The sequence below is a fragment of the Antrostomus carolinensis genome, unplaced genomic scaffold (assembly GCF_000700745.2).
Source record: "Antrostomus carolinensis isolate BGI_N321 unplaced genomic scaffold, ASM70074v2 scaffold26132, whole genome shotgun sequence".
NCBI lineage: Eukaryota > Metazoa > Chordata > Aves > Caprimulgiformes > Caprimulgidae > Antrostomus > Antrostomus carolinensis.
Window position 1 is genome coordinate 56,795 of NW_010302000.1, and position 14,845 is coordinate 71,639.

At 37.8% G+C, this 14,845-nt stretch overlaps 1 protein-coding gene across 3 annotated transcripts in view; it reads right to left on the reverse strand.

Annotated features, from left to right (window-relative positions):
• MAPKAP1 (MAPK associated protein 1) overlaps window positions 1–14,845 on the reverse strand; it is an 82,276-nt gene that overhangs the window by 49,247 nt on the left and 18,184 nt on the right. For all 3 annotated transcript variants that reach the window (XM_010163683.1, XM_010163684.1, XM_010163685.1), the window contains exon 4: window positions 2,030–2,202. In XM_010163683.1, coding sequence (XP_010161985.1) covers window positions 2,030–2,202 — 173 coding nt within the window. The remainder of the gene's footprint in view (window positions 1–2,029; window positions 2,203–14,845) is intronic.

Genomic DNA, 14,845 nt, shown 5'->3' on the forward strand with positions numbered 1-14,845 from the left:
CAACCTCCTTGGTCATGATCACTCTGACACATCATAACATCTTATCCTTCAAGGCAGACAGTGAAATTCATTTCCTCCCACTGCTGACTTTTGCCGTGGGCAATGATGTTTCATGCAACACCTCTACTCACGGGCATTGTTCCATCCGAGGTGTGCTCTGCTCCTGAAAAATATCCGTGTCCACAGGTTGACATTAGTGCTGTCTTACTCATTAAGAAAAATAAGCTAATCAGACACAAAGGACGCTTTTTTGAACTTATGATATAACAAACAAAAATTAAGAACAGCAAATGAAATGGCACCATCTGCAAATGATTATATATTTCTTCTCCAGTGTAAAAAAAATGGCAAATCAAACTGAAGTGTTTAACCTCTGAAACAACTCATATGTTTGTTGAGAAGAGCTGAGGGAAATCCTATATCCAAGGCAACAATATCCATGAAACTGTTTTCAAGAGGGGCTGCTTTTCTGGGTTGCCCTATATCTACTAAACAGAAATCAACTAATCCCAAAGATGGGCAGTACAAGTGACCTCTCAGCACCTCCCTTTGCCCCTTGGAACTGGGCTACAACAGGAGAGAAAACCACCGAGTCCTCAAACACTTCTGAAAAATGCTGAAAGAGCAAACTGGAAAATTCAGCACCAAAAAAAATTCATCAAATATTCTGGGAACAAAAAAGTGAACATCGGCTCCTATAGAAACAAACAAACAAAGCTATTAACCCTCCTTGCAGCAGAAAAGTGACCCGCTAGTATCTGTTACTAATAACTCTGTAATAAACTAGTTAAAGTTCTTATTCTATGTTCTATGACCCAGCACAAACCAAAGTATTTTACTGAATTGTTTTAAAACCAAAGTTGCTCAGATGAGTGGCTCTGAAGTACCTGGTTTATATATCATATGTCACCTACCATGATAAAGTAACGGTTCTTCCTAAACAACACTAGTTCTCCAGCACAGCAAATCCAATCCATTATCTAGTCACAGAAATCTTAGGGGCAGAACTCTCACAATGAAGACATAAGCGACGATTAGCAAAGATACTGAAAAATCCATTGATTAACCGAGGCTAAAATTCCTAAGAACAGCACAGATGCTGCTCTTTACAGCAAAGAACCAATGTGACTGAGGCCAAAGTCTTGCAGAAATCAGAAAATACTGCATGACAGAGGTTTTTAAATTAAAGATTGCAAATTTATTCACAATTTTGAAGAAAACTGTTGGGTATTTTTGGTTTTTGTTTATTTCAGGATCCTTATTTCCTTATCTTTATTTTAGTGCTATCTCCAGGATGATACCCTGGAAAGAAAAGCACCTTTAGCCCCTAAACCTCTCAGTTCTTAGAAAAACAGAAACGTTTCAACACGTGTATAACGAATTAAAGTCATTATGTCTGCAAAATGACAACAAAAGCAAGTCAGTGACAACGCTGAAGTTCTATGACAGAATAATGACTTGTTTTCAGCCACACTCACTGCGGCTAAAATCTATTCTATGGTTTCCAGAGAACACTAACAGCACTTCCCAGACACACGGTCGCCCAGCACAGTGACTGCTCTCAGGGATGGTATCACACAGACAAAACAGAGTCAGAACCTGGGGACATTCTCCCAGAACCAAGAGAGGGAGTTACGGATGAGTTCTGGATTTTATTTGACATCCTTGTGATCTTAACCATTAAGAACACTACCAAAAAATAGATGGGACATAAAATAAAAAAAAAAGTCTCTGTGACACCAAAAGAGATAAGATTTATATTATTTTTACATAGAGTGTTTTGAAATTATGATTCATTTACAGATCCACGGTTTCATACGCTTATCATTATACAGCACCCAGCAGCTTAATTGAAAGAGAAATGGATGTAGATGCACGTGTGCTGCTCAAAAAGAAATACCGATAAATGCGTAGGTGGTTCCTCTAAGATTTATCTATAAAAACATTGACATGGAAATCCATTTCATTATGCAAAAAGGCTGCAGAAAAGAAAATTATAGATCAAGAGGTAGTAAAGAAAGAACATTACTTCAGTTTTGGTTCCCGTCCCTCACTTGTATATTGCCAGCATATTAGTCCAATCAGGTCATGCACCTTGGCATTTGCTATCGTCACAACTGTCATGGGCTGTAGTTTGTCTTGGCTTGTGTGCAGTGGGAGGTAGACATCAATTTTTTTGGTTGCCGTTGTACCAACGTGACCCTGTTGAGAAAATATATTTCATTAGAATGTACAAAAGAGAAAGTAGGAGAGAGCTAATAGAAAAAACCTGTTACGGATGGAATTCTTTTCAGTAGGAAGATTAAAAATACATTGCTATGACTTAAAATCAGAAGAAGCTTGAACATTTAAATTTCAATGCTTTTACTACTGTTTAATGTACCTGTAAAAAAATATATTAAATAATTGGTAACAATTTCACAGATTTCTGTAAAAAGTTTGAACTCAGGTTTGACCTTGGTTTGCCAAGAGAAGAACAAAATCACACGTACAACTGAGCCAATAAACTATTCTGAACTATTTGAAGACAACCAGGAAGGATTAACTAATACTGGTTTTTACTGGTTACTGTATTAAAAAATAAAATCTATTTAGCATTGTGGAGATTAACAACTAAATAAAACTTAAAATACACAGCAAGACAAAGATCTGTAAAGTTTGCATTACAAAAAAAAAAAAAAAAGCTTAATCTACTGCAGATAAGACTGCATTTTAAACCAGTCATCTTTTAAAGAGACAAAAGATTGCACATCCTGAAGCCCTGTTCAAAAGCATCCCTGATGTAACTATAGATCCCCATCTATCTCTATACATACGTGGGCCTTGAGAGAAGATGGTATTATTTGAATTAATCACTCAGAATTCTAAGTAACAGAATAAAAGGATACAATACTAAAAATCTATGATGAGAGAATAAAACAGGGAGTTAAATGCCATGTGCTAATTTCAATATATTGTTAAAAACCATTTGATCCATCAGTGTGATTATAAATTAGAGAAATAATAGGAATTTAAAGATTAAAGTTATCTATACTAGCATAGCTAAAAGTATTATTAAAATCCATCCAAATCTAATGAATTTTGTTTTTAAGAAAGTGTTTTTACAGTGCAGATACCTCCTCATGTTTTTATGGTAAGAAGAAATTGTTTTTACTCATTTAAAAGACATTCCATCATGCTGTCTGGTTAAGCTTTAATGAGCATTTGGATGAGCTGGTGGGCACGGGGTTCTCTGAGACACCACCCATCCCCATGACCCTACTTCTCCAAGGAAACCATTAATGAAAGAGAACTGCAACTGCTAAAATAAGAAGGTTTTTGTTTTCTTTCCTTCCTTCTTTCCTTCCTTCCTTCTTTCCTTCCTTCCTTATTTCCTTCCTTCCTTCCTTCCTTCCTTCCTTCCTTCAGTCCTTCCTTCCTTCCTTCCTTCAGTCCTTCCCCTCTTGCTTTCCTCTTTACAGGACTTATTTCTAAGGGGAATTCAGCTGGCATCAGGTAATGAATCACCAGGAGCAAACACCAACCAGGAGGATGTACGAGCACGCACAGGCTGTGAGTATCACTGACTTTATGGTCATGACTGGAGATACCAGCCAGAACAAGAGACCTGTTGTTTCAACTACATTTGCATTTGAATGAGCAAATAGCAGTTATCAAGGAAATTAATGTGACTCCTTGGCATGCTAAGTTAGTTACATATTTAAATCCAAGGATAGCAGAATCATCAGTAATACTTAGTCCTGATAATGGAAAAGCCAAGAAAAATTGACAGCCAGATGTGAGAGTCGATGCCAGGGTTACAGCTGACACACACGGCAGAGAGCGGCCAAACGCGCCAAGAACTGGAACTAATCGCCAAACAGGCCAGATTACTCCATTAGGCACCACTACAAGCACGAGCGTTCGATAAGCTCATAAACCAATAAACACACACATTTATAAAATAAACACATCCTCGGGACCCTGATCTTACAGCCGTCACAAACAAGACGGCAACTTTCCCCGTACCACCTTTCACTGTGCTTCTCTCAGCTCCTTGCCTGACACCGTGCTGCTGCTTCGTGTTTGGGGTTTTTTAACTAAACCTTTGTCTAGTTAGCTTTGTTCTTCCCCATCTCTCAATCTCCTCTACCTCCTCCAGTCTATTTTTACCATCTTGCTTGTCCAAACTCCCTCCACTACCAATACCCTTGTTCTCTTACTCACAAACATTCAGCACGAGCATCAAGATGACAATTCGGACACCTACCAGAATTCCAACCTCTCTTTGAACAAGTGTAGCAATACCAACAGCACCAGTACTAGGAAATGGCTCAAAAGTATCACTATGACACTTCCAGAGCTTTAAAAAAGTGAGTGAAATATTTTTATTAATTAAAAGTGCTGTAAAAGTGATTGCCATAAGATATTAGAGAGGCTGAAGGCTGAGATCGATCACCAAGTCAAAGGGGTCTGGAGGAAATCTCCACTGTGTTCTTTGCAAATTGGTATTTGTTCTGAACCAGCGTTAGAAACCCAAACCACCAGGTACCTGTCTACAGGACGGAACGAATCCATATTCTTAGTCTGATCCTGCAAAACACTAATTGTGTGGAAGTCCCACAGAGCTCAATTACTTACCTGTGCAAAGCTGATTAGATAAGGATTTGTAGGTGGTGGGACCCAATAAAAGGGATCCAATTATTGGTCTCAGTGGCCACAAGTCAAAGCCCGAGCCATGCTGGATTTCACCAGCAATAACTTGGGGGGTTTATATGGTGCTTGTTGTCACTTCTTCAGGAGGAATCACTGAGAACCAGGTTACAGACACTACTGGACGTGTAAAAAATTGTATTCCAACTAAAAATGCTGAGGAGCCCGAGAAGATAAAGTACAATTACCTATATTCAAAAAGGCAGCACCAAACTTTATTAATAGATTCTGTATAAAATTCAATGGAAAATCTATTCAGGGCCAGGGGCCTTACCATTTGGAGTTTCCTTAATAGCCTTCAATAAATCTGGGAAGCATAAAGGGGTTGTTAAATTAACATTTTCCTGATCTGTCACCTGTGGCATAGTTAATTTGTCAAAAAATTCTTTTAGCTTGTCACTGGACACTGTATATTCTGACAAATGAAGTCTGGAATAAAATTGACAAAATATCTCGTTAATTTTCTAGGAAATCACAAATCTGATTCCATTAAGCTTTTATTGTTATATTCCACCAGTCCTTTAAGGAAGTGAGGAGTAACTGGATACGCAGAAAACATACAATAAATCACAGAAAATTTTCTTAGTGTTTTTATTAATGGATTCTCTTAAGGCTACTTGGTGCCCTCCTACAGTCTGATCTTACAAAACTTCCCGTTTGCTATTTCTTTGGCATTTTCATCTCAAAGCAAAGATAATGTTTCATCATCTGCAGTTCACTGGAGGAGACATGGTACCATGCAGTGCACACAGGCCTGAACAGGCAAAAAAACAGGGACACTGTCCACAAACCCAAGCCACTTAATTTCTTTGTATTCCTCTTTTCTCTCTCTCTGTCATCAGAATTCTTGATGGTTGGCACACTGTAGTTCTTTGGCACATTACAGCTATTCTTTTCTGTTGCTATTTGAGAGCTGCACAGAATAATGTCCATTTTTGATGTTGCTGAAAAGTAGAGAGTGATGAATTCGCAAACTTTCTGCTTTCTATTTTTTATACTTTAAATTAAGCAACTCAATGTATATTTATGTATTTAGATAATAAGCAGCAGCTAAGCTTAGGAAAGTTATTCCCATTAATAAACAAATTTCTTCTGAAAGAACAGCTTGGTATCTAAGACCAAGGATCTGCTCCTGGTTACTACAAATATGACAGGAAAACTGTATATAGAATGATCTTCATTGGCTACATATAGTTTTAGAAATATCTGTATCATTAATAATGGTCTGTAATAAAATTAATATGCTTTAAATATAAACACAGCACATTAAATTAAAAAAGAAAAAAAATATTTAAACTCCATCAGTTCTTTCAACACAGGAAGCCTATCTAAGATTTAAAATCAACTTTTAATCAAAGTCCATGAGAAAATAGACACCTCCCTCCAATACCAGATGATGTAAGTTTTAAATAGATTATTGCAGGGCCACTAATGTTCTGGTAGATGACTCGGGAAGTTGGGTAGAGCCTCTCCATCCCTGGGACACCTCACTCCTAACCACAGTCCTGAAGTACCTGCATGATGAGAAGCTAATGAAATAGTCATTGAGAAAAATGCGCACGCTGTATCCTTCTCACTTCTGATTTGCTTCACTGCACACCACAGCAGAAAATTAAAACAAAGTCCATAAACATTTCTGAGGGAAAAGTGATTAATTTTCAACAATAATAATTTACTGCATCTTCCTGTACAATAGAGTTCTGTGACTAAATGTTATACGACTAAGATTAGATGTTCTAATGATATAATGCAAAGATTTTACTGAATCATTATTTAGTGGGAGTCATAAAAATCTCTTAAAATTAATCTTTCATGCACATCTAGCTTATCCAAAGTTAGCATTTAATTAGATAGCCTTGGCACGAATGAGCTTACTACTTTATTTGCTCAATCAGTATATGTCTCTTCAGTAATTATAATTAATTCAAGTCATTGACTCACCTCCCAGCAAACAATGCTAAACATTACACAAGATGGAAATAAATGCTTATCCTTTTCCAAATGTAAAATTTCTTCTCACTTTTAAACTCAGTGAACTGTGTTTTGTTTGAGGTGACAGGGTATTTAATATACTACGTGATCCAGTAATCACCTCCTAAACATAACTTACTCACATATGCATTTAAACAACATACAGAAAATACATGAAGGGGAAAAAATTGAAATCTATTAAATCAGCATTTACAACACAAACCGAAGTTCTAACAGATTAGAGCACAGATGTTTATGGCAATACAAAGGACTATATTTTTCTAAGACAACCATCGAAAAGCATCATTTTCTAAGCTCTTGATTTAAAAAGAAAAAAAAAAATAGAGCAATTATTTCTTCATCCAAAATAAATGTGAATTAAACAGTCATATTCACTTACAAGCAAAACAGCTTTTGAGGGGCTGAGTAGGAAAAGAGGGGTCATCTAAAAAAAAAAAAAAAAAGAAAAAGTTTTTTTCTTTAAAGTTTAGATGATCAAATCTCTTAAAAGCTTTCAGCAAGCACGTGGCAGAAACCCTCAGACCATAGCACAATATAATGACACTGCCAGCATATGGTTCAGAGTGAACACACAGGCAGCAAAGCAGGATGATGAACACGCTTCTCAGTCGCAATATTCGAGACCCAAACTACCCAGCAGTGAAGCATGGAGATTTTGGTGCAGTAAGTAGAACAGCATCTAACCTAATATGATGGTTAAATACTTATAACATAGTCTGTTCATTTTATTTGCACAATATTATAACAGATCTGGAGAAAAGGTCCATTCACTTGCATACTATATTCATCTTTAGAGGCATAATGCTGAGTCTTAGTGTTCACATGAAAATCCCTTTTATTCTCCAACACACCGCACTACATGTGCTACCCTACCCTGCTATTTTAGCAGGTCGTTAAGCCAGCATTGCTATTTTTCATTGCCACAGCCATCAGGTTACTTTGGTTATTCTTAAGTCATTTATAGCAAATACCACCAGTGAGGTCACTGGGACAAGGGACCAAGCACCAGCAGCAGGTGACCAGGCTACGCTCACCACATCTGCCAATCCTCACAGGTTTTTCAATGAAGCTTCAAAGTCGTTCCTTTCTGAGGAGTGGATTCTCCTCTGCATCCTCCTAGCTTGTGCTGCAGAGTTAGCAGATCACAATGTAAAATTCCATTAAGATTGTTAAATACTTAATTTATCTTATTCATGCTGTCACTGTTCATAAAAATTTAACCCAGTAATTTCCTGTTATACAAAGCATAACAAAGTATGAATATTTAACTACAAGGTAAATAACACACTAATATTTTTTATTCTAAATTGTTGACTTCACTTAGCATGTCTGCTTTGTATAGCACCACACTATTTTTCAATTAAAGGTCCAGATGTTTCAAAGGCTCCAGTAGGCAGCAGCAGTTATGAGAAATGCGTTATCTGCATTGCAATGATCACTACAACATCAGCTCCAGGCTGCATTAACATACTCATGTTTTATTCTAGCCCCCCTCCTAATGTACCAGTTAATTATACAACACACAGCTGAGAAACATAACCTCCAGAGCTGGACAGTTTCCTTCCACGCTTCCACCTGAACGGATTTTTATATGCACCTCAAAACTATGATTTACATATATAACCACATAACCAAGTATCCCAGATTACTGCCTGTTCCTTCTTGGCATTCACTCCCACAATTAATAAAACTCAAAGTCCTGAGCAAAGAATTAGACACATAATTCTTGTAGCAGCGCATTTCAATCATATGAACACACATTCATTGATACAACTCATTTGAAATTAAAAAATGCTTTACGTAAAACGCTATGAATACGATTTCTTGCTATTACTTTTTTTTCTGACAAATTTAATTTGGAATGGAGGGAGAAATCCCAAATCGGTCCCCTTTGCAGTCCAGGCCTCCTTGACTTTGATATAGGTGTTGATTTTAGAACAAGTGGCCCAGCTGGTCTTTAACCCTGTGGCACTCCAGTGGCACTTGGCCAGGAGCCAGCGCAGCTCCCTGCCTTTCTCCAGAGGCTGGATTTCACACCGCCCGCGATGGCACCGAGCTAACCACGGATACTAAACCCTTATCTATTCGGTTCCAATAGTTCTGCTGAAGAATGAAAAGACATATCCAGATTTATCAAAACACAATTGCTATAGCTGCAACAAAACCACATTCATTACACGAAACTACCCTTAGTTTCCATGTAGCAAAGAGGAGGAATGGCCTACTTTAGAAGAGTTATTTATATTTTACTTACTAATAAACATTGCAATTTAATACTGAGGAATAGAGTTATTCTTTGTAATAACACAATGCAGCAAAAACTTATAATTAAAACTACACCATAAACATTATTTGTACATTAAGAAAGATGCCACGATATATTTTAATGAACAGATGCTATACAAAAGATAAATGTTTTCAGAAATACTAAATCCTTAACCAGATCAGCCTCTCATCCTATGCTTCTGGTGCATAAAGCAGACAGCTTAAGTTCCTCGAGGACATTAGCCAACCTTAGGTGGAACATTTTTAATACATCACCGTGTCACTTTTTAATGTGCCACAATCTATTAACCACATGGCAAACTAACAGGGATTTTTAAAATATGAGTTTTATAGCTTTGTGCTAGTGATTAATTAAATAAATAGCCAGCGTTTCACAAATCATCCCTCTAATTAGTCTAAACCAGACACTTTGCATTCCCTGGCATTATTGCCATCTGAAGCTCACAGAAGGGCAGTAGCGTCAGGAGGACGAGTCTGTGCACTCCAGAGCGCGTCGTCACGCGCAGCCCGGGCTGGCACGGCACCGCGCAGCCCCCAGGCAGAGGTACCATCTTCACAGGTGCTGCACTCAGCTGGAATTTGACTCCAGCTGCTTGGAAAAGATGTTCTGTGTAATTATTCTCCCTCATCCTGAAGGAAACAATCGAGATAACAAAGAAAACAGAGCTGGATCTGGAATTTGACCTGAAGTAGTGAAGTTGTATGTTGCAGAAAATGAACAAATATTAAAGGTAGATGCTAGAAAAAATTTACAAGCTGAACGATACATTTTCTGTCAAAACACTTCAAAGCTGAAGCTGCAACTAATTACACGCAGTCCATTCAAAGAGCCAAGCAAGGCTTATCATTAAAACGACTCAATTATTCTAAAAAAGAAACAGAAAATCATCTGTAAAACCTGCCTGAAATCTCATCATTTTTACTGTCCCTATCTAGATAGATCATTTCCCCCAGAGCTCAAATTAAACCCTTAATAGTTAATATGCTCAAGTTTTACTACAGGTTTTTCTCCAAATTATTATTAACTGGAATTTCCTATCTAGGCAGGTTTTTATATGGAAATACGTTCTGCAGTGTTCAGTGACACCACCACAACAGCTTTTTCCATCCCCCAATTTAAAAACCATCAGAAACAGAAAATGCTGTAGCAGTCAGGATGCTCGGGAAGATGGGATTTTAGTTCCTCTACCAGGAGATTCCTTTCTCATCATCAGTCACTAAACTTGCCCCTTAAACCAAAGTTTCCTCACACTCAAGAAGATACTTGCATTATTTGGGAAGGCTCAAAGAACAAGTCCCTGCTTGGATGGGGACATCACTCGGGACATCAGGGCACCATCCAATCCCACCTGCTTGGCCGTGCCCACACCACGATGCCCAGGTCTGCCTGGAGCACCCTGACTGCCGACCAACTGCAGAGCTACTCGCGACGTGTGATGCTGACCTGCGCGTTACTCCCTCCAACTCGGGTATTATGAGCAAAAAGTCATGGGAATAAAAAGCGCAGCCTTGAGAAAATGATCTATGATAAATAATCCCAGGGCTGGATGACACCAAGAAAAATGATGTAGAATTTGACTTGGTTATATTACTTGTTACTGAGGTATATTCATTTAATCAAACTAAATTTAAACAACTGTGCTTCCAGCAATATGGACAAAGATTTTGTACTGCAGAAATTGATTAACAAACGAATAAATGCCTTAGTGCTCTGGTAAAGAAAACTATTTGTTCTTCTTGCAAAAAGAAGAGAATCCAACTCCAAGGAAAATAATAAAGCCTCTTCAGCGAGGGGTGTCTCAGCCATCCCCTTCAGCTTGATGATCTCAGAGCGTAAGAAACAGGGCAACCCTGCAATTTGGGGGTCACATTTAATGCTCCCCAGCTCCTCTGGCAGGCACCCCTCCCCAGAGGACGTGTTGCTTCCCACTGGACACTGTGCTGTGTACTCCTCTGTCATCACCACAAAGCACCAGTTTAAAAAAAGGGATCTCTCCAACGCAACTTCAATAGCCACGTGCTGGTCATTGAGGTGGTATCTTTAAAAAGACTATTAAAAAGTTTAACCTTGGGAAGCTTTTGCCCTTAGAATATTGCAGGTGAAAACGCTCCGATGGGCTCGTTCAAGCAAGTTTAACTGAAGCAGGATTGAACCCTGTTCTCCTGCAGATAACACAACCAAAAGAAAAGACCACAAACCCCCACACTGCCCTGAAACGCAAGACACGGTAAGAGGCTTCACAGCACTGTCTGACATAAAGTCTTTTCAGTGGGGACCCAAATATCAGCCTGTGGTACAATAAATTCTGAGCTGAGAAACTGGCTTTGTTAGCAAATAATTTTCCTCATCTGAAATGAAAGCTTTACTAGTATTGAGAAGCTAATGACAATTATTTTCCTATATGATTCAGAGAGACAAATAAAAGAATCTGACATGTAAAAAACCCACTCGATTGCCTCTATAAATTCTGAGTGGGGAATATTTAATAAAATCTTAAACAAATAATAATTTACTAAAATCTAAATTTATAATGGAAACAAGAATAAAACAATCACCGCTTCACTTAAATTTAACGTTTAACTACAAAACCAGAATGCTTTGGTTAGCGATACTATGGTGCCTGAACAGACCCCTAAGAGTCTTTATTCTGTAATTAGTGTCAATGTTTTAAAATTATTTCTCAAGCACAAAGGTCAGAGTAAAGGCATAAACTAATAGGCTTTCCTCTGAGAAATTAAAAAAACCCACAAAAAACCCTTATCTCCCACAGAAATTATTCGCACAATACACATTTCTGTTAAATATATACATCCAATCCTCCTGCAAATAGCAGACAGTAAAAGCGTTTGCTAATAAAACATTTCCATATTTCTGTGGCTGTTGAGAACCTTAACTTGTGAACACATTTTTCATTCGCTTTGATCTGTAATTAAGGGAAAGATAATGACATTCGTAAATTGCTAAAAATCAACTCAACAGAATAAAACGCAATACGATTCAGCCAAAAGATTAACAAGTGCATTATAAAAACTACTTTAAAATTCTTTAATTCTAATTAAGCTTACTTTAAATGACCATTGCCTAGAAAATGCTTTTTATTTAAATGCACCATCAAACTGGCCATTCATTGTACCAGCTGTTTTCCTTCCTTTTATTTTTATTTTTTTTAAATACTATTTCATATAAAGAAAAAGGGTTTGGACATTTCGGAAGAACTCCCGTCAAACTCTCAGGTCCTCTATTGACCCCAGGCAAGGTCAGAACCATTTAATGAGCTCCCACTTGTACTCACAGTCATCTTCGCTTCATGGCATTTGTTGAAATTAAAATATTCAAGCAGAATTATGATTTTTCTCACAAAAACAAAGGTCTATCCCTTAAAGTGCATCTTCTACTTCTGAATCAAAGAAACCACGGGCTAAAGGCAACCAAAATCCATTTCAGCCTTAACTTCCCAATAACATGTTCAGGGTTCAGAGAAATGGCTACTGACAAATGATGTTTTAAGGATGCAAAAGGTATTTTGAACTTTCTTTTGTCAGTGTCTCTGTTAAAATCGAATGGAAGCAGGAGGGATGTCATGATGCCACCCACAGAGACAAATCTGAAGCGATGGAGCCCTGTTAGAATTACACAATCATTTTAGTGTCTTACAACACTGCTTTCAATACATCAACTATGAGATTTCTTTTTTTTCCTTGCTACAGGGAAAATTTAGTGTTTGACATACATCCTTACTAAATATAGCACACTTCCCTATTTTATTCATATATTTCATAAACTTCAACATTTCTCCAATGCTCACACCCTCTTTAGAGGGAAGCAAATGGCTGAGGCAAAAAGGACCTTGGACAAGAAGAGCATTTTATAAAAGGCACTTCTAATCAAGCTGAAACATAATCCTTTTGAAAATGGTTCATATAAGAATTGAAGGGATGGGATGTTCATACAGGGAGGCTGTGTGCAGAATTGGAAGAATATGGGCGAGAGAGGAGGCAAGAGAGGGTAAAGCGTCACTTTTCACCTGGTGTTACGTAAAGGGGTAGAGCAAAGAGTTGGAAAGTGATTACGTTTTTATTGTTAGTTGAAGTATTCTGCAAAGAATAATTAAATAACACATTTGTTATGTTACAGCACTGCCTTTTGTCCATCAGCAGATGAACTAAACTGAGCACTTTGTGGTGAACGCACAATGTCAAGACAGATCTTTGCAAGTAGCAAATTAATAAGCAAAGGCGTCAACAGACACAGCACATGTAATAAACTTGTATCCAATTTAAGCACTATCTGATCTCAACGGATTTTAAGTGCACTTTAATTTTAAACAAATCGACCAGCAACCTCTCTGAGATCAATCAACAGCATCTTTAGGAAAGTATTAACATCTGCTTTTTCATATTCTTCTTTCAAAACTCTGAAGTATCTCTTCTTCCCTCTCCTCACACTCAAGAAAGTCTGGAGAAGAGTGAAGCTAATTATGTACTCACATGCAGCATAGCAAATCAGTTAAATTAAGCCTGTATTTCACCTAAGTTGTATGGAGAGCAAACAACTACTAACTTTTCTAATTTCATACTCTAGTACTCCCAAGTAAATAGAGAGAGAGGAAAAAAAAAAGTAAAGTTTTCCTACAAATAGAAACTGTCACTTACTAGGATGTGATCTTTTCAGCTCATGCATCCTAAATGCATGCAGAGATATTATACGCACTTTCTATTTAGCAATTTAATTATATCTTTGCAGTCAGAGAGTGGCAATGGTTTGCAGTAATAATCAGGTGAAAGCATTCTCACATTAATATGCTGGAATCCGATGTGTTAATTTGATGCAACTTTGCGTTGACAATATGTGATTAATTTGTTCCAAGGCTAGCTATGCTCCCAGCTCTGACAGTTTAAAATGCTGGGTTTCTTTATCCATATCACTATTTGACACGCCTTAGCCCACTGCTTTGCTAGGACCACTGTTAATTTGTAATGAACTGGCTTTTCAGGGGGCTCCTTCATTTTTAATTCTGTCAGTGTCACCTCCTTGAGGAAAATTATAAGTTTCCTTAGGTGTGATTACTGCCAAGTACTGCTGATAAGAGGTTTGAGAAAACAGGGTTTTATAAAGAAGTCAGTATTTAATCTGCTGAAACAGATTTATTGCCTCCAGACAGATAAATATAACAGAAAGTTCTTTCATTTAAAAGTCATTTTCAAGTTCCCTTTTACCTCCAGCCCCCAAATAAGAGCACTTAGACAACAATAGCAATGTCCTAGGGAAAGCAAAGGTGCTACATGGATTTTATAAAAGTAACCAAATGCCCATACAAAAAGGAACACTCAATTATATCTCTATCCGACTTAATTCGCATGGAATGTGAACACAGACACAACTGCCATAATAAGATCAATAATCCAACCAAATCACTGAGGACCCAATCCTTCGGCACACGCAATGGAAAGGAGTGATACGGGTGGTCCACTGCAGGACTCAAGGATGTATTCATCCCAAGAACATCACTTTGTGGAGAAATGAAGAAAGCAGATTTCTAAATCAAAGTTAAAACAGTCCATGGGATACGGAGACTTCTCGTAAGAGCCTGGGGTTTACCCTCAGACAAATGGTATTTCAAAGTGCCACGATGCAGCTCAGTGAAGAACACGCGTGCAGCTCAACTCACCCAGCCAGAACAAAGAACTGCAGCCAAGGCTGCTCCTGAACAAGCGAGGTCTGCAGGCAGAGGAGGATGGTGGGTAACAAGTGCCTAAAAACAGACGGATGGCCAGCTAGAGCTGCCAAAATGTGATCATCCTAACTATACATTAAAAAATAAATAAGCTAGTTCCATCTCTAATATTATGCTTCTGCCCTTTACAGCAGTGTCAG